Source organism: Delphinus delphis, chromosome 6, assembly GCF_949987515.2.
Source record: "Delphinus delphis chromosome 6, mDelDel1.2, whole genome shotgun sequence".
NCBI lineage: Eukaryota > Metazoa > Chordata > Mammalia > Artiodactyla > Delphinidae > Delphinus > Delphinus delphis.
Genome location: NC_082688.1, coordinates 24059084 through 24083995, shown reverse-complemented (window position 1 = coordinate 24083995; position 24912 = coordinate 24059084). Strand labels below are relative to the sequence as shown.

Below are 24912 nucleotides of genomic sequence, written 5' to 3'. Positions count from 1 at the left end.
CCTCTGTGGCTGCACCAGCCCCCTTAACTCTTTCTTAACCATGCCAGGCTCACTCCACCTCAGAAGCCTTAGCACCAGCTGTTCCCTCTGACTACTATACTCCTTTCTCAAATACCTGCAGCCTGCTCCCCTCACCACCTTCAGCTCTCTGCTTAAATGCCACCTGGGTGAGACCATCCCAGCATGCTCATGGATTTATGTTTCTCCCTAGCACTTGTCACTATCTCACACACACATACACACACTCATTCAATGTCTCTCTCCCCTCCCCCAACACTAAATTGTAAACTCCGGAAAGGTAGCACTTTCATCTGTTTTGTTCACTCTACAGTCCTAGCACCTAGAATAGTGCCTAGCCTTTGACGACATTTCAATAAACACCAATATTCAGAGAATATTCAGAGAATAAATGAATAAAAGAATGAATAAGAGAGTGGTAGATGTCACAAACACAATGCACCTAGTGCCTGGTTTCCTGTCATCAGAGTTATCTCTTGGTACCTGCTGATCTGACTCACCTGGCCACTGGAGAAACAGGCTTCCGAATGGTGTAGATGGTCTGCACTGTGGAGACGGTCTCTGTCAAAGGCCTCAGGGTTGCTGCTGGAATCAGTGGGGAAGACTGGCCAGGACAGCACTGTAATTTACTGTCTCTAAAGTCTGCCTGGAGAGGAAACAGAAAAGAGGAAATCAATCTCAGTTTGGGTTCCATTTTCACACTGTCAGCTGCTCCCTAAGACTTACCACACAGTCCCTGTTATTTTATTTATTTAAGAAATTTTATTTATTTATTTATGGCTGCGTTGGGTCCTCATTGCTACACACGAGCTTTCTCTAGTTGCGGCGAGCGGGGGCTACTCTTCGTTGCGGTGCGTGGGCTTCTCATTGCAGTGGCTTCTCTTGTTGTGGAGCATGGGTTCCATGCGCATGGGCTTCAGTAGTTGTGGCACGCAGGCTCAGTAGTTGTGGCGCACGGGCTTAGTTGCTCCGCGGCATGTAGGATCTTCCCGGACCAGGGCTCGAACTCGTGTCCCCTGCATTGGCAGGCGTATTCTTAACCACTGCGCCACCAGGGAAGCCCAGTCCCTGTTATTTTTTAATAATAGTCAATCAACTACCATTTATTAAATGATATTGCTTAGTGCTAGTCGCTATGCTAAGCACTTGACATTCATTACCTCTGGACAATCTTAAAGGTAGAGGTCATGTTTCATCACATGTTAGACACCATCATTTGTAAGATGCACCATTTTTGCCCGTGCCACAGAGAAAGAAAAAGTAACCATTCGAACTCTGTCATGTACACTATTGTAATAAACATTCTGATTTCAGAGATGTTAGAAGGTGGAAAAACGCACATCTTGGAACTGACTTTATGGAAAAGGAAAGTGAGGCTCAAAGAGGTTAAGTCATCTTCCCAAGGTCACACAGTTAGTAAGTATTAAGAACCAGTATTTAGAACCAGGGTTGGCTGACTTCAAAACTGGTGTTTTTTACCATTATAACAGTGGTTCCCAAAGTATGGGCCCCAGACTAGCAGCATCAGTACCATCTTGAAACTTGGTGAAAATGCCAAGTCTCAGGCCCCAACTAAGACCTTTGGAACCAGAATGTTTGGGGACAAAGTCCAGCAATCTGTGTTTTTACGAGACCTTCAGATGATTCTGATATACGGTAGAGTTTGAGAACTACTGGTCTAGAGTACACTGCCTCATTTGGAGAGGATAATTTATTGTTGTTTTCATTACAAAGCAAGATATGCTTATTACTTCACATAGGAAACTCAGAAGATATATAAAAGTAAAGAAATGAAGTAATTCCATAATCCCTTACTATCACTGTCAGTGTATTTCCTCATAGCGTTTTTTCTATGCATACTTTTTTGTTTGTTTTATAACCTGTCAGTAGTACCAGCTATATATTTTATAACTTGAGTTTTCATGCTAGTTCCTGGCCCTAAACTTGGAGACATTTTTCACGTGGCTTTCTAAAGAAGAGGTTTTGATCATCAAATGAGCAATCTATTTCTAGTGATTAGACAGATGATGAGCTGTCCCTCCTAGGGAAACATGGAAAACCACAAAAATACCAGGTGTAGTTGTAGTTCGGTAAGGGTATATCTGGCTTGAGCAATGGGGAGAATCTTATCTTTGAGAGGTCCTGAAAGACTACTACTGAGAAATACAAGCCCTTGTTTGTTTTACAAGTGCCTCTAGAGAGAGAACTGACCTGGCCTGGGCTGGAGCAACGCCAAAGAATTGACCACGAGAACAGGAGCATCGTAGAGTGGCTAGCATGTGATGTTTGCCACAGGGAGCTTTCACAAACTTTGCGCTGTAGTGGTCACTTGTGTGGTTCACCAGATAATCCTGGCTCATTGATTTCCATGGTAGGATTACACTTCCCCACCCCACTTTGAAGTTAGGCATGACCACGTGCCTTGTTTTGGCCAAAGAAATGTGCTGCCATGTTTTACTTCCATGCTAGTGTGTGATTTGTCACCTCTTTTTTTTTCACCTCTGCCACTGTGACTAGCACTGTTTCAGACGGCAGCTGCTCCATTAGCCTGGGTCCCAGACACAGAGCAACACAGAGCACAGTGCATAGCCCACCCCTGACAGACATGCAGCGTGAGTAGGAAATTCAATTTGTCATTTTAAAGCGTGACTTAGCCCAGCCTTCCTGATACAGGAGCTGGGGTAAGAAGTTATTTTGTTGTTTCAGTGAAGTGGGTGGAGGTTGGGCTTTTGATGCCAATTTTGATCCTTTCCGGAAAAAAGAGGGAAATTTACACTTACATACAAAGGCAAAAGTGGGTAAAAGTACCAGGGCCTTAGCATGAATCAGGGCAGTGGCACCAGACTTTATTAATAGTCATTACATTCTTTACTGCCATGCACTCAAAGTTGAAAAAGAAAGAGCCAGCTTCACTTAAGAATGACCTTAGGGGGGCTTCCCTGGTGGCGCAGTGGTTAAGAATCCACCTGCCAATGCAGGAGACACGGGTTCGAGCCCTGGTCCGGGAAGATCCCACATGCTGCGGAGCAACTAAGCCCGTGTGCCACAACTACTGAGTCCGTGCTCTAGAGCCCATGAGCCACAACTACTGAGCCTGTGTACCACAACTACTGAGCCTACGCTCTAGAGCCCGCGAGCCACAACTACCTAGCCCGCGTGCTGCAACTACTGAAGCCTGTGCACCTAGAGCCTGTGCTCCACAACAAGAGAAGCCACTGCAATGAGAAGCTCGCGCACCGCAAGGAAGAGTAGCCCCCGCTCGCTGCAGCTAGAGAAAGTCGACTCGCGGCAATGAAGACCAACGCAGCCAAAAATAAATAAATAAATAAGAATGACCTTAGGGAGCAGTGAAAATTACTATTATTAAATCTCAACCCTGAGAACTTGTCTTCCTATTTGTTGAATGAAGAAATGAATGAACAAACTTCTGCTGGAACAAAGCAGGTAGCACAGGGACAGACCAGGTTAGGCAGAAGAACATGGGACAGAAATCTGACCAGAGCCAGGCAGGGGCCCTCATCTTAGACAGACCAAGGCCCTGGGCTTTGAGTTAACAGGCTCAAATACAAGACAGAAACTGGTCTCAGGATTAAGCAAGGAGCCTGGTTGTTGAAACCAGACCCAAGGTCAATGCTGGATCAACGGCCAGAAAAACTCTGTGTGGAGTTCCCTGGAGCTGCTGAGCTCCCCCATGACTGTGGTCAGGATAGGTGTGGAGGCCTGTGGAGAGGGCAACCCTGTAGCAAGGTCAAGTGTCTTGACCTTGGAGGGGAGGAAAAGATAATATGACACAGGGGGGTAAGAAAATTAGGAAGCTGAAGCTCATGAATTTGACTTCTGTTACCATCCGGCTGTTAGTAGCTCCCTAATTATAATCTCCAGTCTAGTCCTGTCTCCTGATACAGACTTGGATATCCAGCTGCCCATTCACTGTTTCCATTCAGATGTTTCCAAGGCATTTCTAACACATCATGGCCAAAGGCAAACTCATTATCCCTCCCAATCCACTCTTCCCTAAGATTTCCTTATCTTAGTGAATGGACCCACTCTCCATCCACATTCTGCAAGTCAGAAATCTGGGAGCCCTTTTTGGCCCTCTCTCTCCCTCATCCAATCCAATTCCTTACCAGCCTCTTTTTTTTTTTTTAAGATTTTTTTTTTGATGTGGACCATTTTTAAAGTCTTTATTGAATTTGTTACAATATTGCTTCTGTTTTATGTTTTGGGTTTTTGGCCACCAGCCATGTGGGATCTTAGCTCCCCGACCGGGGATTGAACCAACACCCCCTTGCACTGCAAGGTGAAGTCTTAACCACTGAAATGCCAGGGAAGTCCCCCTTACCAGCCTCTTAAATATCCCCCTGATCTGTGCACACCTCTCCACCTCCACCATCAACACCTCTCTGGATCACACTCTCTGCCTTCTCTCCCTTGAACTACTGTCCTAGATTTCTGGGCTACTTCCCTGAGTCCACTCTGCCTGAACCCAGCTCTGCTCCCACTGCCATCACAGGGCTCATTTCCAAATGCAGCTGCCCTGTTACTACCCTGCTCAAAGTCCTTCAAAGGCTTCCCATTGCTCGTAGGATCCAGATCAGGGCCCCTCCTTTGGCCTACAAAGCCAAGCATGGTTTTGCCCTATAGGGTTTGTCCCTGCTTTCCTCCCCTTCCTCCTCTCATGCCTCACACCCTTGCTCTCTGCCTTCTAGGCCCACTGGCCTTCATTTCATTCCCCTGAATGTGGGATGACTCCTCTGCCCCAGGACTCTGGTTCATGCTGTTCCCCCTGCCTGCTCCAGCTGCCTCAAAGCTCTCTTGCCCAGTTCTTAAAAGTCCCAGCATGGTTTCTGACATTGGCTTCCTGCTCCATCTTGGCCCCCAGCTTTTCAGGAAGGGCTTCCCTGGGTGTCTCGCAGCACTGCCAAGGCTGGGGAGCAGGCCAGAGTGCCCGCCACGGCCAGCAGAGGAAGTAGAGCCGGAGCTTCCAGCTGGGGAGCTGTGCCTAGCCCAACTGCAGGGGCCAGATGAATGTTGCGGCAGCAGCACTGAACCGCCCGGCCCAGCCCCTGTGTCTCTGCTCTCTGGCTCTTAAAAGGCAGGTTCTGGAAGCAGATCATGACCCTAGCATGGATTGTTCTAGAAACATGCTTTTGTTTCTGCATGGACTGCTGAACACCTTCCCAGTTCTGTTCATCCTCCAAAACATGAATCAGCCGCTGCTCACACCCTCCCTGTTCATGCGGCCGGCCACCTCAGGTAGCGACCATCACCTAACCCACGAGACTGCACTTCAAGCTACCCCTAGGCCACCTCACAGGTCCGCTAGACTGGCCGTTGGAAGGAGCCTCAGGGACCACTTGGTTCTTGGTTCTAGGAATCGCATACTCGGATCCCTGGGAGGAGGAGAGGGCGAGGGGAAAGAGGAGGGAGCCTCTTCTGCCCACCCCCATTTGAGCCTCCCCACTTCTGCTCAGTAGATGGTGAGCTTCTGCAGAAGCTTTTAGTTAAGGAAAAAAAGCTGAGCAGCTGAAAAGAATCCTGAAAATCATCGAACTCTTTCATTTTGCAGATGAGGAAACTACATTTAAATGTTTAAACACATTTCAACAGTTTGCAAAGAGTTTAAATAAGCTGCTCGGCGACACAGAGAGCCATGGTAACGGGAAAGCCAGTTGTCATGACTACCTGCTCTTGTTAAGCACACCACCTGCCTCTCCAGCATTGAGAAACGTCGTACTTGACATTTTTGGGGGTGGTCTGTGGTCGGTAAAGTACTTTCAAGTTCTTGATCCCTTTTGATCCTTGCCTCAACCAGATATAAGGAGGAGGATGTTCTTATTACTATTTCCACTTTAAATAAGACGAGACTGGTGCTCAGAGTGGTAAAATAACTTAACCTAAAATCTTAACCATTATCAAGATGCAGATCCAACCCAAAAGAATTAAAAACAGGGACTCAGACAAATATAGGTACCTGCATGTTCATAGCAGCATTATTCACATTAGCCAAAAGGTGGAGACAACCCATCAACGCCCATCGATGAATGAATGGATCAACAAGTTACGGTATAAAAGTACAATGGAATATTATTCCTCCATGAGAAGAAATGAAGTACTGATATATCTTACAGTGTGCATGAGCCTTACAAACATTATGCTAAGTGACAGAAGCCAGACACAATAGGTCACACAGTATATGATTCCATTTTTATGGAATATCCAAACTGGGCAAATCCAAAAAGACAGAATGGTGGTTGACAGGGGCCGGAGGGAAGGGGAAAATGGGAAGTGACTGTTTGATGGGTATGAGGTTTCCTTTGGGGGTGATGAAAAGGTTTTAGAATTAGATAGAGGTGGTAGCTGCATGACCCTGAATGTACTAAATGTCACTGAATTGTCACTTTAAAATGGTCAATTTTATGTTACATGAAGCTCACCTCAATAAAACAAAACTAGAAGATGCAGACCCCCAAGCCCCAGCTCCTTCCCAGCCTCACAGAGTTCACAGTGATCAAAAGAAGCTATTGGGGGCTTCCCTGATGGTGCAGTGGTTGAGAGTCCGCCTGCCGATGCAGGGGACGCGGGTTCGTGCCCCAGTCCGGGAGGATCCCACAAGTCGCGGAGCGGCTGGGCCCGTGAGCCATGGCCGCTGAGCCTGCGCATCCGGAGCCTGTGCTCCACAACGGGAGAGGCCACAACAGTGAGAGGCCCGCGTACCACAAAAGAAAAAGAAGCTGTTGGCACTGCTGGCTGGTGAATCACAGGAAAGCACGCCACCTGGGAACAATATCTCGAAACACAGATCTGTTTTCCGGATCTACTTACGGTAAACTGTGGCCCTGTTATGAAAGGATCAGGAAAAGGGGTCACTGTATCAGCCGGGAATGTTTTTATCTTCAAAAAAGAGACAGAGAAGAGTGTTACTAGAAAACAAAGTTTTGAAATCTTTGGCAGTGCATTTTTAAACGGAACTGAAGGTTTCAGGGGGACACACACCGAGCCTTCATTACTTGTTGAAGAAATACACCAAGGGTCGCTAGGAGTGTTGCCCAGCGCTCGTAACTGTGCCCACTGTTGTGCTATAGGGCCAGGCCGCTGCAAGGAAGACAGGCTGGAGTCTTCCTCGCCCTGACCACGACCAGGGCATATAATGAGGCAGGTGAGGGCTCCCTGGGGGCCTGCTGACGGCTCCCCTGCAGCTCTGGAGAATGGACTAGAGGCCGCTGAGAGGGCACATCTGGGAACACAGTATATCAGAGTGGACAGAGTACCAGGAGGCCTGGATTAATCAGGCCAGGAGAATTCCCTGTCCGTTCACTTTAGTTGCTGGGCTCCCTGTAAACTCCGGGCCATAGAGGGAAACCTCAGGGAAACCCATGTAAGCATGGGAGAATCCCACCACCGTGGCCTTGGGAACAGAAGGCATGGTGATCAGAAGTGCCCCGTGCTGGGGTCTGAAAGAGGGTGGACGCCCCGGCATGATCAGGTAGGGCTAAGTGGCCAAAAAGAGCCTTTGCTTCCATTTCTTTCTCTTGGGTCATTTCATCTTTGGCCTCCTGGAGGCCTTGGAGGATGGGGGGCGGGGGTGTGTGTATTTCTTTAAGCTGGCCTAGAGGACTGCCAGCAGGCCCAGGGTCCTGACGACTGTGGCACTAGCTTTGTCTGCAACCCACAGGGGCACAGAAACTGCCTGCTGGTGAATGCACATTGTGCCACCCGCCACCAGAGGGCTGCAGCCAAGACATCGAGGCCACCACTCCCTATGCGCCACCGCCTTAGTGTCTCTGAGTCTTGCCTGCGGACCCTGGAGTAGCTACCTGATGGCCTTGAGTCATTCTAATGGAGGGTAAGGTAGGGAGGGTCAGGAACACATCAGACCAGACCCAAATCTTCTGAGGGATCTGAATGAGTTGAGTAGGTCTCAACTCAACGGATCTAGAAATGACAATGTCCTTGCAGTGGGCACTGAGATGTCCAGCCCAAGCCTGCTCCCCTTCCTCAAACTCTCCTTAGTCTCTTTAAATATCTCAAAATTCCCAGGGACTCAGGTGCCAACTCGGGTTGCTGGTAGTGACTGCCTGCAGCATAGCAATAGAAGGACTGGGGGCAGCCTTTCTCCTCACAGGGCCTAACGTGGTGTTCTGAGACCAAAAGCAAAGTGAAAGTAACATACAGATAAGACTCAGACCATCATGAAATAAAAGGGGAAAAGAGGATTATTACCGCTATTAAAGAAATGTGAAAGTGGGCCACTTCAAAGAATTATTTTATACCTGCTCTAAAGAAGAAAAAGACATTCCAACAGTTACACTCTGGGTTGCCGGGCTCTGGCAAAGCACATTCACTCTTCTGATGATGGCGCTGATGGTCATTGGTATCACACCACTTTAGAATGACTTTAGCAAAGCCAAAGTTGCAATATTGAACCCAGCAGGGTCTGGCCTGAGAAAATAAAATACCTGACACACAAGCTATATGCGTTCCCTCGAATAGTGACAAACTGGAAACAAAGCACGCGTCCTGCAGTAAAGAGTTCGTTAGGTAGATGGCGGACCATTCACTTGATGGAATATACAGTATGTGGTACCAAGAACAAGCTAGAAACAACAAAACATTAAGCAAAAAGAGGAAAACAGGAGATGATATGAATACTCTGATTTAACTATGTAAAATTATGAATGAATACAAATAACTATTAGAAGGAAACATGCAAAAATGAAAAAAAGTTGTGCTAGGTTGGGATTATGGGTGATTCCCTTCAAGTCATTATATAATTCTCATATTGTCATCTTGATAAATAGCAGGAAAACACAAGTTAAAAGCTTTTGTTTTAATAGAAATGCAACTAAGAATTTTTCTCTCTGCGGAAAGCATCTATCCTCAGCACGGCTCGAGGAGAACAAACTCTTCATGGTTCTTGAGACCTAGAGACGAAGGGGCGGGATCACAGCCGTGGGTCCCAGTTTGACCAGGGACGGCTGGACTCCAAACTCTGCAATCATCCTGGAGCGAGAGCCCCTGCGGCCCCAGGCTCCTCCGGAGGTCTGGTGCTCGTGCACACCCACGGGCTGCCTCCTGGCGGCTCCTGCCCGCCTCACCTCTCCTGGCCGGGCCCCTCTCCCTGCCAGGGTACCTACCAGCCTCGTTTTGATTGGAGGATGCATGCAAACTCCAGTGGTCTCTTCCTTCATGGGGAGAGAGAGTGGAGGAGAACAGCGAGAGTGGGCACAGTGGGGGGCGCTGGCGGGCTCTGCCTGCTCACGAGGAGAGGAGAGAAGGGAGGGGAAGGAGAGAAAGACAGCACAGTGCAAGATGGATCTGTGGAATCCAGACAGCTCTCAAGCCAGCCTCACCCGCAGCCTCCTTCCAGCCTCTGGCCACCTGGCTTCTGGTCCCTCCCTCTTCCCTCCTCTCTCCACCTTCTCTCCTCCTCTCTGGCCCTCCTCTGTCTTCTCCACTATCTGAGCAGAACGGCAGATCAAAACCCATTGCTGGGGCTGGCAGGTAGGGGCCCTGTCCTGTGCCAAGTGCACAGGACCGGGGTGCTGTTGAGGATTCTGAAGCATCGCCCAGGCCAAGCCAGAAAGAGCTCAGATGAATCCGTGAAGCCAGCCATGAGGGCAAAATGAGCAATGGCCACATACTGGAGAGTCTTTGCCTTCCATGCCCCATGGCCTCCTGAACTCTGCTAAGTAAGGGCCCACATTGTAAGTGGCTAAGTGAGTAGATGCCCAACAGAGAGCTACAAGAAAGAGGTGCATCAGTGAGGAGGAACACAGAGTTTACCATTGAATCTGCCATGGCTCTTTATCTGTGTTCAGAAAATATATTGGCCGTGACCCTCCTCCCACATCTATGGACCCAGGCCTTGGCATCTCATATTGGCACTGGGGGGTGAGGGGACTTGCCGCTTAGCTAGGAGATACCAAGCACTGTGAGAAAATGCCATGTCATTTGGGATACCGGGTTCCCTGGCCCCAGCCCTAAACAGTGCCATGCACCCAGCAGAGACCCAACAGCTTGTACCGGTGAGGATGAGAATGGTGAGGGAAGAATGCTCTGATGTCAGGGGAGGGAGCCACTGACAGGGTCAGTTTGGGTCTCAGGAAAGAACCATTACTCCAGGGAACAAATACATGCATCTTTTAGCTCATGAGCGTTTTCTGAAGTAGTTGGTATGATCCTGCCATAATGAATCCAGTAGAGCCTCTGGGAAAGTTCCACTGAAAAATTATCAGGAAAGTTGTTGCCTTCTTCTCCATCTCCAAATTGATCTAGCTCCATCCTTTTTACTATTGTGCTGTCCTAGATGATCTCCAAGGGGCTTTTACAACCATTATTTACGATGGTCTCCACGATAGCCTTGTTTTACTATTCAGACGTGGGAGATGCAGAAATTGCATTTGCAAAGTCTAAATCCATGGGTCTAGACCCTCTTGTTGACTGTTTCTAAATCCATTCTTCAGAAACAAGGGAGTCCACATTAGTCCCCTAATGTGCAGTTAAGTTTTCCCACCCTACTTAAACTCCCCCTCCGGCTCTGGTCCTCAGGATAAATGTTATGCTCTATAAGATGCTACTAGGGCATAAATCACCAAGAAACAAGGACATTCTGCCTTGAGGCCAAAATGTGTACTGGCCACCAGTGTCTGTGCTGAAGATTATAATGGATGACTTAAAGCTTTGCCCAGCATTGGACTTTTATGGTAAAGAAAGGTTGGTCCATCCCACAAGCATCTCTGACCTTTCTAAATGGAGATTTAGATCTCAGATTTGAAACTCAAATTTCTAAATGCATCTGAGCGGATTTAAACAAAAGAACATCCCTGGGGCTCCCACACTTCTGACTTGTAGTAAATGAACAGGATTTCACATGCAATAGGATACTATTTTGAAATACCATTTATGTTTTCTCCTGGTATTTCCTTTCCTCCTTGGGTCTTTTCTACATTTAGGCACCTAGGTTCTATATGGCTTTTGAGTTCCAAAATCTGACTCTCTGGGGAACAGAAAGGTTCTGGCATAGACAAAAGATGGTGAAAATGTGTAAGCCTTCATCCAGATAAGAAAGGAGATTGCCAGCTTGAGGATAAGCGAGAGAAGTCAGAAGGAAAGGGAGAACGGGTAGACATTAGTGAGTGCTGCACAAAGGGTCTCTGGGCCCCCCGTTCATAGGCAGAGGCTGGGGGACAGGGATTAAAGAGCAGTGGGACCTGCACCCCTCTACTCAGGTAGAGATGGGAGAGCAGAGCAGAATGGCTGTGTGGTTGTGTCCAGCAGATACGGATTCACATCCCAGCGGCACCGCGATCTCCACCCACCCAAAAGGGGCATAAGTGAAGCAGCGGGTGTCCCAGATGTATCAGCAAATAGGTGACTTCACGAACTAAAGAGACTTCCGTCCCTCTCCCCATGCCCTGAAGAACACGGATGAAACCCCAGGAAGACTGAAGAGGCACCTGATTTGACTTGAGCTTAAGCTTCAGCTCTCCTGCTAGAATGAGGTTCAAAATAAAAACTAAGTTATTGAGGCAAATGGAAACTCAGTTCTTCTGACACCCAACCCAGGGCCCATTCCGGGCCCTACACAACCTTCCTCTGGCCAGGCCATCTCCTCCCTGACACATGAACTCCTGACTAATGTCCCCTGACCCAGACGAGACCTGGATTATGATGCTCTGCAGCTGGGTGAGTGGTTCTTGCAGTACAGGGACCAGGGAGGGACACGCCCCAAAGAGAGAGCATCAGAGACACAGAAGGTATGGGTGTTCACGGTCTGCGTTACCTGGGGAAGGAAGCTGGCATGACTGACCTGGAGTAGAGGGTGGGACTCTGCATCCCAAGGTCAACATGATTGATGTGTCCATGTGCCCACCTTCTAACACCCCACACTCTACCGACACCCACACCCCCCTGCACACCAAATGAGAACACCAGAGGGAGAGTGCGTGCTGTCTTCACTCACTTGCCTTCTTCCCTTCCCATCCTCACACCTGCTTCCCTCCCAGGCAGAAACTCTTATCTGATCTTGAAGAGTCTACAATGCAGATTCCAGGAACGGGCAGACAACAGAGCTGCAGAGGTTGTAGGACTTGGATTGCTACATTGAGCTACGTAATAACAGAGTTGGGGATTACAGAAGAAAAGAGTTGGGAAAAAGCAGGGGATGCTACAAGAGTGAAGCTAGAAAGAATGTTTTTGTGGAGAGTTTGGGGATGTAAGTCCTTGGGGAAGTGCAAGGTGCAAGAGAATTAAGAGAGAAGCAAAATGAGATTCAAGAACTGTTACCAGGAGGTGTTCATTTAATCTTCTTTCATTATCTTAAGAGACGCCAGTTAAAGACTGAATCTTTTTTATCATTCTTGGCTGTTTGGACCATGTTTCATTCCATGCAGAGACTGGATCATAAGGGTAAAGAGACATTAAGGGTTAAACTAGCTCCAATAGTGTCTTGGTTTAATGAAGGCAAGAAAATCTGTCCCACTCCTCTCTCTCCAGCTCCCTGTCCTTCTAGCTCTGGCCTGAGGAACCAGGGCAGGGACACAGCTTTAAGACTTTCTTCCAGCCCCAGACCCTAAGTCTAGCCTTCCTTGGCTGTCTTTAGAGACACAGATGCCACGCCCCCCATCACCCTAACATCAAGGGCAGAAAGGGCTGCAGCTCGCATTTCTTTGATGCTGGGAAGAACAAATGGAGGAGATGGAGGTAAGAGGACCAGACAAAGGGAGAAGCAGGCTGCTGGAGTCCCTCTTCCCCTCTAGGACGCTTCGGCACTCATGGAGATAGGTCTCTGGAGTGAAGTAAGGTCAAAGCCAATGATGCCAAGGAAAGCCCGAAATACTAGCCCTCCAGCATACCTTCTGTGTGCATGTGCTCTGTGAACATGCACTTGTGCCTCAAATCTGCACAAATAAGAAGAAGGATGCTTCATCTTGAAAAAAGGTATTCACTGCAAACTTCAGCTGTGAAGTGGGCAGCTGCGTCTTGTACAAACACCTCAGCTGTCCCGTGGCTGGGCAGTGCAGCACCTGGACCCTGTTTCAGAGCTCGGTCAGAGCTGCCCAGAGACACAAGCAAAGTGTCCTGGGGACACGGAATAAGCTCCCTGCTGTTGGAGGTGTGCAAGCAGAGACTGGACAGTAACTTGGTAGGCATTGGCACCTGAGATCAGGGGACCTCTGGGTCCCTGCCAGATGCTGCTTCCTTTCTAATCTCAGTCTGTTATGCCAAACACAGAAAAGGTGAGGCAGTTAAATCCACAAGGTGGATCTGCAACACAATGGTTTTTAAGGGAATCCCATCACTCCTGTCAAAGCCATGATGTATTTTTTGGTAAACTAACCCTAGTTCTCAGATCCACCAGACCTTTTAAATAATAATAAATAATCATATTTTGCTCATGCTGTACCTTCTGCGTAGAATGCTTTGGTCCACTTCCTCCATCTGGCAAACTCCTACTCATACCTTAAAACCCTAGCAACATGATGCCTTCTTTTTCCTAGTGCCCCCAGACAGGGTTAGGCACAGGGTCCCACAGCAGTAGCAGTTTATACAGACTCTCTTAGAGTGTTTGAAACACAGCCCTTCTTCCAGGCATTGCTCTTCTCTAAAATGGTAAGTTCCCTAAAGAGGAGTCCAGATTTAGTTCAATTAGATGCAAAGGGCACCAGAGAAAGAGCCAGAACATCTGGGCTCCAGCTCCAGCTTGGTCCCTGGGTGATTACCCCACTCTGGGACTCAGTTTCCCAATCTGGGCAAAGGGGCGATGAGGTGTTTCCGGGTTACCCTATCTTGGCAATCTGTCTAACAAAAAGGCCATGAATAACCAGCTCCATTTACTTGAGCGTGGGAAGGAAGTAACTCTGCAGGTCCCCGAGCTGGGTGTTGCCCACTGTCAGTTCTCAATCAGTTTATCTGAAGGCGCTGACTCGAAGCTCTCAGACTGTACCAGCTCTCCAGAAGAGAGGTATAGTTGCATAAATCACAGATGATTTCCTTGTGCTAGCTGAGGCAGGAGCAGTGATCATTCCTAAAGCCTGGACAGCATTTTGCCTCATTTGTCCCCTCTTGAAAGCCTTCCAGAAATCCTTCCCATCCACCACACCCTTGTCCAGGGAGCCAGTCCTGAATGACTCCCACTTCTGGCTTCTCCCCAAGCATCTTCCACACGTCTCTCCTGTTGATCCTGACCCTTTACCAACCTGAGCCCCCTCCAGCCTCTAGCTGCCCTATCCATTCCCAGAGCCTCGTACGCAGCCAGGCGCCGAGTAAGTTCTCAGGAGATAGTTTTTGACTTGGCTCACGTTTTGACTCACATGCCAAATTCGTGCACCATGATTTATGCTCCAGTATACTTGGGTATTAGGCTGAGCCCAGCCTAAGATACATCCAATTTTGCCTGTGTCATCTAATCACGTTTATAATATCTTATACACATTTATGGTGCTTTATATGTGGGGCTCTCTCTCTCATGTGATCCTTACAATACTCTTAGGCAGACAGGGCAAACAACGACATCCTCATTTGACAGAAGATGGGGCAGCCACTATCCAGTGACAAGGCTCTTAAGGTGAACAGCGGAGAGTGGAGCCAGGTCTGGCCTGCATGACTCCTGGCTCAGTGCTCCCTTCCCTGAAAGGGCTTCCCACCTGCAGGCATCCCAGCCTGAAGGAGAGACCTCTATGCAGAGGATGGAGGATGGTAGGGAGGCACGAGGGGCCTAGAAACCTAGGTGAGGCCTTGAGCTGGTACTCTAGGCCGGAGCATGTTGTTGCAGGAGACAGCAAGAGATGTCCCAGGGCGGGCATGCATGGCGGGCATGCAGCCCAGGAAGCCAAGAAGCCGAGACGGAAGCACGGAGGAGCAGCAGACAGGCAGGGTGGGGCCCCTGCAGCCACCCTCAGAGGACAGGGAGCGCGGCCCTCCCTCGGGGGCTCTGTGAGGTGGAAGGACCCGTGATGCCTGAACCCTGGAAGAAAGCTGATCCCTGAGCCTCCAGGCTGTGCGCAGGACAAGAGGAAGAGCCTTCCCAGCAGCGATGCCCACCTCTGTCCATCCGTCCCACTGCCAAGGTGTTTCTATGGTCTGTGGCTTTTCTGGTTTTAGCAAAATGGGAAGTTTACCAGAGGAGTGGCTTCTGTGAAATCCATCAGCAGATCACCTGGCTCCAAGGTAAAGGCACCTCCTCGGTCAGAGGGGCTCTACAAAGGCAGACAAAAATATCCCAGTTAGCGCCGGCTCTGGACTGACAGTGGAATTTCAACAGAAGATACAGAGGGTCCTGACCTCTCTCCTCTTCCCCTTTTCTAACACTGAACTCATTATCATGCCAACCCCCACCAGAGTTCTCTTAACTCAGTAGTGTACAAAATGTTGACACCAAAGCCTGAGTTTTTCTGAAATCTTAATGGGTAGAAGTAGGGCATAGGGTGGAGAACTGTCTTTTTTGAAGCTGCAAACAATTTTTCTTAAATGCTTTGACTGCTCTTTGACTGGCCTTTGGGGGGAAAACACTTCAAAGACTGCTTTGAATATATAAACAGAGAGTAAAGACCTCAACCTGGATCAAGACCTCAAGGAGCTGAACTCATCTGCACAATAACGAGGAAGAGCTTTATGGTAGGAGAGTGATTTTCAGATGGTACCTCTGAAAATCACGTTCATTTTTTGGGAAAATTTTTTTTTCGCCTTGCCTTGGGGGTATCTCAGCAGCATGGGGGGCCTTGAAACCCTCTGTGGAAAAAAATAAGTCGCATTTACTTGGTGCAAGCAGGACCCTAAGGAGAGAGATGGCCAGAAGAGGGAGCCTTGTGGCTTCTGGTACGATGTTGCCTGCATCTCCACTGAATTCCCTTCTGTTTTGTAAATGTTTTTGCGTGGTTTTAACCATGGCCTGGGATATACAGAGGAGCCTGTGTCCACACTTGGGACAAAGCAGCGCTAGGGACTCAGCACAGTGGAGGGGAACCCAACTCCAGTTCCCAGGAGGTGATCTACAGAAAAGTGGGGAGCCTCAGTCTGGGCCAGTCACTGGCTGAGGGATCCAGCCGGATCCTGCTGGACACAGAGGTATTCCCAGAAACCCCGGGAAGGGACCCTGTGAAAGACTGGCCTCAGTCATACACGATGCGGCCTGGACCATTGTTACTTAGATGCTACCAGGAATCATGATCCCTGGAGCTACAGAAGCCTCGGGCATCCTGTTTGCACAAGCACTTTAATCTCTGCTGGACCCATGAGCTGGGCATCGTAGCAGATCTTATTCTCTTTTTTGGGAAGAGGAAACTGAGGCTCGGAGAAACAAGGGCTGTGGAGTGACTACTTGTTTCAAGCAGCCATAGGTGTTTGAAAGGAGCAGTTGGGCCCCAAGTCTTGGCCCCCAAGACTCTAAGGTTCCAATCTTGCATTAGGGGCCCCACCTCATGCACACAGTGTTCCTCAGCGGGGTCCACAGACCAAGCAACCTTTGACTCAGCATCTGCTTGGAGAGCAAGACACGTGACCGCCTTGGGACCAATTGCTGAAGAGTGACCACAGCTAAGCGTCACTCAAAGGAAACCAAGAGAAATGTCTTGTGCCTTAGTTACAGCCCATTCACATCATTGGCAACTTCCTGAAATTTCAGAGTGACAAATAGAATAATATTTCCCGCTTTCAAACTGTTAACACAGGCTATCCCATAAAAGGAATGGGATAGGGATACCTCTATGTTTTTATTCCTCCAAATTTTCCATTATGGGGGATAAAAACCCATTTCTTGCTTTCTGTCTTCACAGTAGAGTAACAGCTTTTGCAGGGATGATATTCTAAAACTAAAATTGCCCTCAAAAATCTCTTAAATTTCCCTTCAAGTACGGAATACATGCTTTTATATTATACCATTTGTCTCTCATACGTGGTTATCTTTCAGGGACAGGTTATATAAAACACATGCTTTGGTGGTTCTTACTGTAGCTTTACGAGTGCACAGACTTGATGATGCAAAGTTTAAATGCATACAGATGCCACACACAATTTATGCAGAGTTCTCGGCAAGTATAGCTACTCCTCAGGGCTTTTCCGCCGTACCTTGGCCCCTGGGGACAGCTGGCCCTTGCCTTCTGAATTCTGAGGCGAGCTGAGTTTGTGGACCTTGGGGGATGCCAGCGGCACTGAGACTTGTGTGGTGGTGGCCATGGTGGTGGCCATGGCTGGAGTTGTGGTCGCTCCCGCTGCCTCGGCCAGGTCTGGAGGGAGGTCGTCTTCATCACTGCGGTTACTAGAAGCACATGAAGCTCTGCTCATTACAATAATAAACAGGCTGAGGGGAGTGGAGGGAGGTGGGGAGGGCTGGGACAGCTAGGGTGGGGATTGGGGGCTTCCCAAACAGATGTCTACCAGATGTCCAGCTTACAGGGGCCGATATGTTGACCTTCAGCCAAAGCAAGTCTGGGCTGGATTTTCTGTCACTTGCCCGGGGATTAAAACAATGTTTTATGATGAGAAAATATGTATAATGTAATATTTATCATTTTATCCATTTGTCAGTTTACAATCCAGGGGCTCAAACACATTCACAATGTTGTATAACAAGGACTTTATCTATACGCCAAACTTTTTTATCATCCCAACAGCAACTCTGCACTCACTGAACGACAGCTCCTCGTGGCCCCCTCTCCGCAGACCCTGGTAACATTTGCTCTGCTGTTGAGGCTCAGGGTGGGCCACCCCCAAATATGCCACAATGGCATATTGATTCTTTTTTATTAGGATAGAGTTGTTTTTATTTTAATAAAATTACATGGAGAAAAAGCTTAATATGTTTTTTATATAGCATTTTTTTGAAGACCCTGAAGGAAAGATTGAATTACCATCATCATCGAAAGTTTATTCCTGGAAACATCTGCAGGATTTTTTTTTTTCGTCTTTTCAAAATTGTAATTAGGTATTACCAAATAAAGTAATAAACAACTTTTAACTCAGAGTGCAAAATGAAAGCACCTTGTTATTTTAAAGGTGCAAAAGCAAGAAAATACGACATAAACTTATCCATTTTTTTTTTTTTTTTTTTTTTTTTTGCGGTACGCGGGCCTCTCACTGCTGTGGCCTCTCCCGTTGTGGAGCACAGGCTCCGGACATGCAGGCTCAGCGGCCATGGTTCATGGGCCCAGCCGCTCCGCGGCATGTGGGATCTTCCCGGACCGGGGCACGAACCCGCGTCCCTTACATCGGCAGGCGGACTCTCAACCACTGTGCCACCAGGGAAGCCCAACTTATCCATTTTTAAACAGTCGTCTGTGTGATGGGTAAATGCCATTTAAAAACATTTTCAATAGAAAAATGATTTATAAATCAGTTTTCAGAAGATCAAAAAAATCAATGTTTAATACCAACCTTAACTATAAATAAAAAGAATATTGTCATCTCTCCTGTTTTTGCTTCAACATTTATGTCTTCTGCTCTTTGCCTTTCAGAGAAAATATTGCATGGTAAGGCTGCCGTCTTTTTGGATGAGGAGAAGGATCAAGATCTTCTTTAATGTAACCTCTTTCCATACAAGTCTGAGTGGAAGGAAAACCAACTTCCCAGAAATTCTCTGGTGTGTTGGGTGGAATGTAGCGAAATCGGTGGCTTGAGCAGGAAGCCAACTTCTTTTCTCTTTCTTCTGCTGGAAAATCTGCATAAAAAATTTCACATTACTTACACGTGTGTCCAAGCAATTTTCTTCTTTCTTCTTTTTTCCGGACCACCTCAATATGAGGAAAATTTTGTAAGCTAGTCTCTCTTTCATCATCTTTAAAATATAGCTCCACAAATGCTTTCTGTTCGACTTTATCTTGTTTATCACCAGGAGAGTTTGGTTTCTTTGTAGCAGTTGACAACTCTTCATCTGCTACTTGGGGGAAGCTATCCACCAAACAGGATTCATATTCTTCATGTGTAGTCCGATCAAACATATCTTCCAAGCTATCATTCATTTTTCTTTCTCCATTTGGACTTTTTTCTCCCTTCTGCTCTTGATTCTTCTTTTTTTTTGCGGCACACGGGCCTGTCACTGTTGTGGCCTCTCCTGCTGCAGAGCACAGGCTCCGGACACGCAGGCTCAGCGGCCATGGCTCACGGGCCCAGCCGCTCCGTGGCATGTGGGATCTTCCCGGACCGGGGCACGAACCCGCATCTCCTGCATCGGCAGGTGGACTCCCAACCACTGCGCCACCAGGGAAGCCCTTGATTCTTCATTTTTAAAAGCATACTTTCACTAACCAATGTACAGTCCATGTCCACTGTCTCTCCTCCTGCTAATCTTGACTGACTGCCCTCCTTTGTATCTACTACAGTGATATCCATTTTATACTGAGAAAGGTCTGCTCCTGGATCTATACTCCCCTGGATGTTTTCAAAGGATACATCTTGGTTGTTTTGTAGAGACTTTGTTTTAGCAATTCTACACGGATTTAACTGAAGAACTGATGCAAGTTCACATGCTCCATGGACTGACCTGGTTTTTATTTTTAGAGGCTCACGAGAACCAGCACCCTTCGTGTCATCAAAAAGATTCTCTGTCTCCAAACTTTCATGTGGATGTAGAGGAATTTTAAAGATAGAATTTTCTTCCTTTATTTGTAACAGTGTTTTATTATCTGGAGATTTACTCAAGGACTGGAGGAGGGACTCCTGTAAACTGCTGGGCTCTTCTGGGGAATCTTTGGTTAACCCACAGCTCCCACTCAAGGCCTTATGGCTTGAGGAAGAGCCCTTTGGAACAGGCTTCAAAACCTCATAGAGAGTCACTTGCCTAAACCCGACTTTAGAGTTCTCACTTCCTTGGCTTTTCTCTTGACGCTGAATAGGTGAAAATCGATCAGACAGATCCAGAGGTTTATCCATCACATAGTCTCCATTCATGTAAGAATGACTATCCGGTGGAAAAGGAAAAGCATTTTCTTTATCAAAGGAGGCTTGGGGGCAGCTTACTTCATCTTCACTTTCTTCCTTGATTTTCTTCCTTTTGATTCGGCCTCCCAGTGATTTCAGGGGTACCACATGTTTATCAGTAACAGTATCTTTAATGTGATCAATACTATCCTGTTCACTTGTATTTTTATTTATAAGCACCTGCTTATTAGAAGATGACTGGTTAGTGATCTTCTTCACTTCAGCCCCGATATTATGATGTGTGAAAAGGGCACCATCTTCAGATTTTGATCTAGGTTTCTCTGGTCTAGAATTAGAAGTGTTGCTGAAAGGCGTTGTTTACAGATGGTGTTTTTCCCAGTCTCTAAAAGAGAAGGGGACAAACTTGTATTCAAACCTAAATTACTTTTCACATTAGGGGTAGCGCCAAATACAGGAGATGATACCCGAGTAGTCAATTCTTCTTGAGGAGGAGTCTTTGAATTCGAATCTGAAAATCTTAAACTATCTTCACTATTTCTTCTAGATTCCTCAAAAGGTTTTTTGTGATCTCCTTCCAGACAGTGGTAGAGCTCATCACCAAGAAGGCTCATAGGACCTCGAGATTCAGACTCATCTTGAACACTAAGTCCAAGTCTTTCAGCAACAACTGCACTAAATCATCAGGAGGATAACTGCTTTTTCCATGTGTGTTGGCCACTGGAGCTTGACTCTGATCACGTGTCAGCCACTAGAATTTCACGTTCATTATGTTTACGTTGTGAATGAGTTGAAGACTGTGGTACTTTTCTCCATTCACGTGCACACCCAGAGTGCTCCAGTTTAGTATGTGTTGGTTCTACGTGTCGGACATGGAGGTTCTCCTTCCTTCGTAGTCGGTTAGCGCCCGAAAATGAAACGGTTGTTATTGGTGAATCTGGAATAACATCTTCCTCAGATTCAAGACCGGGTGCTTGACGTGGTCGATCATGCTCAATTTTCTGCTGCAGCTGTTCAGAAAGATTTTTATTTTCTTCCTGCATTCTTTTCATTCATAAGCTCTGTGATAAGTTTAAGATTCTGCTGTCGAATATTTTCAAACTCTTGCTGTTTCTTCCGCATATGTTCTTCAGTTACCGCACAGCGATCACATAATCCTGCTCTGAATCGATCTTCTAAAACTTTAATGGTTTCATGAAGGACTTTCCGTGGCTCTCTCAGCTGTTGATTTTTGGTGAAGAATTCTTCTAGTCTCTGTGCATCTAAACTTCGTTCCTTTTTCAGTTTGGTTACTTTTACTTGTAGACCTTGTACTTCTTTATCATGATACTCCTTTCGTTTTGGCCAAAGATCCTTAAAGTCATTAGATACATCTGCAGAACTGGGGCCTCCGCAACTGCTTCCCGAGACGTTCATCTTACTTAATATGCTCACACTTCTACTGCCTAATGTTTTCTGACCTTTTCTGTTACATTATACAGGTCTGAAGTTGTCTTTGGCCAGTTCAAATACGGCTTGCAAGATTGCCTCGAGATTCTCGAAAGCCCCAGCAGGAACGCGAGCACGCTCTGGAGCGGGGAAGAGACGGCCGTTTGCTTTTCTCCTCATTCCCTTCCTGATCTGCCAAACCGCCAGCAGCCAAGCTGCCCCCTTGGGGCAGCCAGTGTTTTCCAGGGCTGGGGGATGGCCCGAGGGCCCAGGATTTTTTAATTAATCCGGTAAGAGATAGTTTTACTATTAAGCAAAATATGTATTAACTATGAGATGTAATATCCTAGTTATGAAAATTTGCATTTTAAAAACAACTTAGGGTAATTTTTTCCTGTGGTAGTTAGTAAGAAAAAGTAATTACTTTTGGCATTTAAATTACAAATAAATATTTATCAATATAGTTTGTACTGGTTTCCAAGAGAATACTGAAACTTTGTTTAGGACCTCAAGTTTTCTTCTCCTCTTCATGATGTTAAATTGTAACTAAAATGTTGTAAAAAGTTATTCCTTAATTTCTTTTTTTTAAATAAATTTATTTATTTTATTTATTTATTTTTGGCTGTGTTGGGTCTTTGTTGCTGCACGCAGACTTTCTCTAGTTGCGGCGAGCAAGGACTACTCTTTGTTGCGGTGCATGGGCTTCTCAGTGCAGTGGCTTCTCTTGTTGCAGAGCATGGGCTCTAGGCGTGTGGGCTTCAGGAGTTGTGGCATGTGGGCTCGGTAGTTGTGGCTCACGGGCTCTAGAGCGCAGGCTCAGTAGTCGTAGCCCACGGGCTTAGCTGCTCCGCGGCATGTGGGATCTTCCCGGACCAGGGCTCGAACCTGTGTCCCCTGAATTGGCAGGCAAACTCTCAACCACTGTGCCACCAGGGAAGCCCCAGTTATTCCTTAATTTCTGACAGACTTTCTCCTTTCTGCTTGTTACGTGGTGTAAAGGTCTGTCATATTGATTATTTTGAATTAAAGTTACTTAAGAAATGGCCAACACTCTGACCCTCCTTTCTGTCTCCCTGAAAGCAGGAAATAAATCTCTCGTGTGAAAGGTGTACTCCCTGTACCTGAAGATAGAAGGACCCCTTTATCATCAGAGTCAGGGGATTTGGGCCTAGAGGCCTGTATAAACAAACCCTGTTACTTCTTTAAGTTACTACCCTGAGCCCAAACTCTGTCTAGATTCTTCACTAAATGAGCACCTGTCAATTCCTCACAACTTTATTGTTTCTTTGTCTAAAAAGTAGAAAAGCTGCTTGCTTTGGGCACTTCTTAGGTTCCAATTCTATGAGACCTCCATGTGCATGAATTAAAATTTCTTTCTTTTTAACCTTTTCAGTTTATTATTAGTCCAGCCACAAGAACTCAAAAAGGGTAAAGGGGAAATTCCACACCCCTCCCCCACGATGCTTTCTGTCCGGATGAATTTAACTAGTCTAGGTACCTCGTATAAGTGGAATCATACAGCAAATGTTCTTCTGTATCAGGCTTGTTTGAACATAATGTTTTCAAGGTCCATCCATGTCATCACATAAGTCAAAATGTCATTCCTTTTTATGGCTGAGTAACATTCCATTGTATGGACAGACTGTATTTTGTTTATCCCTTCATCTGTTGATGGACAATTGGGTTGTTTCCACCTTTTAGCTATTGTGAATAGTGCCGTTATGAACACTGGTGTTCAAACATTTGTTTGAGTCTCTGCTTTCAACTCTTTTGAACTGAAATTCCACATAGGAGTGGAATTGCTGAGTTGTATGGTAGTTCTATGTTTAATGTTTTGAGGAACCACCAAACCAAGGGATGTTATTCTGAGGAGCCTCCCTTAGGAGGGTAAGCATAAGACTTGTAGGAACCTCCTGTTCTGAGCGAAGGGTGTAATGACTCCTTTCGTGGCCTAACAGCAACTGTCTCTTCGGTGTGATAAACTGATTATAGAGAAGGAGTTGCACACAATTGTTCTGGGGCCAAGCAGCTCTGGTCTTCGACCCTCTCTGATCGAGTGGGATGAGCCAGGATGGAAAGGACACTAGACAGGAAGTCACCATGTGGGAGAAGTCTCCCTCACGGCAGCTGGGGCTTATCTCCAGGACTTGGCTTTGTTGGGAAGGCCTGACTTCCCACAAGGTACGTCAAGGCTGGAAGCTCTTCTGATCTGATCATCCCAGCACAGAGCAGCACCATCAATCCCCCACCCTTAGCATGGACAGTATTTTCTCAAATTTATAGAAATAGACAAGTTCCCTCTCCCCTGCTGCCAGCCAGATTGCTGCCTGCACAGGAAAGGCCTAACTCAGCAGGCCCCAGATGCTCAAACCCTGTACATTCCAAAGGAACCATTGGCCACTGACAAGCTCCTGAGAGAACCTCTGGACCCTTGGAATATCCTGCTGGATAAGTGTGTCTTTGCACACCTAAGACCTTGAGCTATGCCAGATAGCTTATGCTATCAATGTGATTTATGATGAACACCTGGTGTCTAAGGTAAATTCATGAAACATTTTAATAAGTAAAATTTTATGTAGTAGTATGAGTCTTTTCTTTGAAATGATTTCTATTTTAACAATATATGCATAGAAAAATGTCTAGAGTAATAGTCATAAATGTGAACGTTGGTTATTTTTGACGGTGTGATTCTAGGGAATTAGTTACTTTTCTCTTTGGACTTTTCTGTCTTGCCTGAATACCTTTAGATTTTTACACTATGTTTAAATACATAGTTAAGTTATATATCTGGGTAAAAATTAAGCAGCTCATCATTTTCTAAACATACCAGCTGACATCAATATAAAGATGATGCTTTGACCTGCCTTCAACTGTTTGCAGAGTTTGCTTCTCCTTTCACTCTGCACACAGCAGCCACACCTTTCCTCCCTATGCCGTATTTCAAGAAAAGAACACAGCTGAGATTTTTGTTTATATCCTAAAAAGCAGCAGTTTGAAAACTTTTTCAGAGCACCTGAATATCATTATGCTTTGATGGAGTACCCTAAAACCCAAACAAGCACACGTAATTCTGGCCTAGGAACTAGGAATACTGTAACAGCTAAAAAGGACACACACACCCCTGCATCTCAAAACTAATGATGCAGAATTACTTTTTAGGAAATGGGAAATCTGAGGTTTTCCAATCTGTATCCCCAACCAAGTGTTTATTAACTTTATCAATATCTATGAGTGGAAGAGACGAGTAAAGAAGTGGTAACGAGTGTCAACAGTACCATTACTATTTATGGGATGAAAACTTAAAACTGGGAAAATCTCATCCATCAATTTTGCTATTTACTACTAATGGGAAAAATGCTGCCATTCTTTGATTTTCAAAGCAGAATACTTTGGGGTATCTTAAGAAATACACATGAAGTTAGAGGTTTGACAATGGCTTCCTTAAAAGAGGCAATTTGGTGAGTTAGCTAAATTTTCTTTCCTTCCAGGTCATGTGTTAGTCATTGCTTCCAAAGTGATTACATATCCCGAATGGGTGATAATAACATTTTGAGTTCTGAAATGTGAAAGGTTAATCCTACCAGCTTTATCCTC

The 24912-nt window shown here is 46.4% G+C and overlaps 2 protein-coding genes across 3 annotated transcripts in view; both read right to left on the bottom strand.

The window, feature by feature from the left end:
• Window positions 1-24912, bottom strand: part of EPB41L4B (erythrocyte membrane protein band 4.1 like 4B) — a 143663-nt gene that overhangs the window by 3383 nt on the left and 115368 nt on the right. The window contains exons 21-25 of one of the 2 annotated variants that reach the window (XM_060014359.1): window positions 17086-17266; window positions 15141-15218; window positions 9156-9272; window positions 6844-6912; window positions 519-664 (exon numbers count right to left, since the gene is read on the bottom strand). In XM_060014359.1, coding sequence (XP_059870342.1) covers window positions 519-664; window positions 6844-6912; window positions 9156-9272; window positions 15141-15218; window positions 17086-17266 — 591 coding nt within the window. Of the gene's footprint in view, window positions 1-518; window positions 665-6843; window positions 6913-9155; window positions 9273-15140; window positions 15219-17085; window positions 17276-24912 lie in introns of both variants that reach the window. The other variant, XM_060014360.1, reaches the window with a different exon arrangement.
• Window positions 18444-21306, bottom strand: LOC132426552 (DNA endonuclease RBBP8-like). The gene is given in 6 exon segments (XM_060013350.1): window positions 18444-19012; window positions 19203-20261; window positions 20264-20572; window positions 20575-20630; window positions 20632-20931; window positions 20933-21306. Coding segments are annotated over 6 exon segments (2667 nt in total).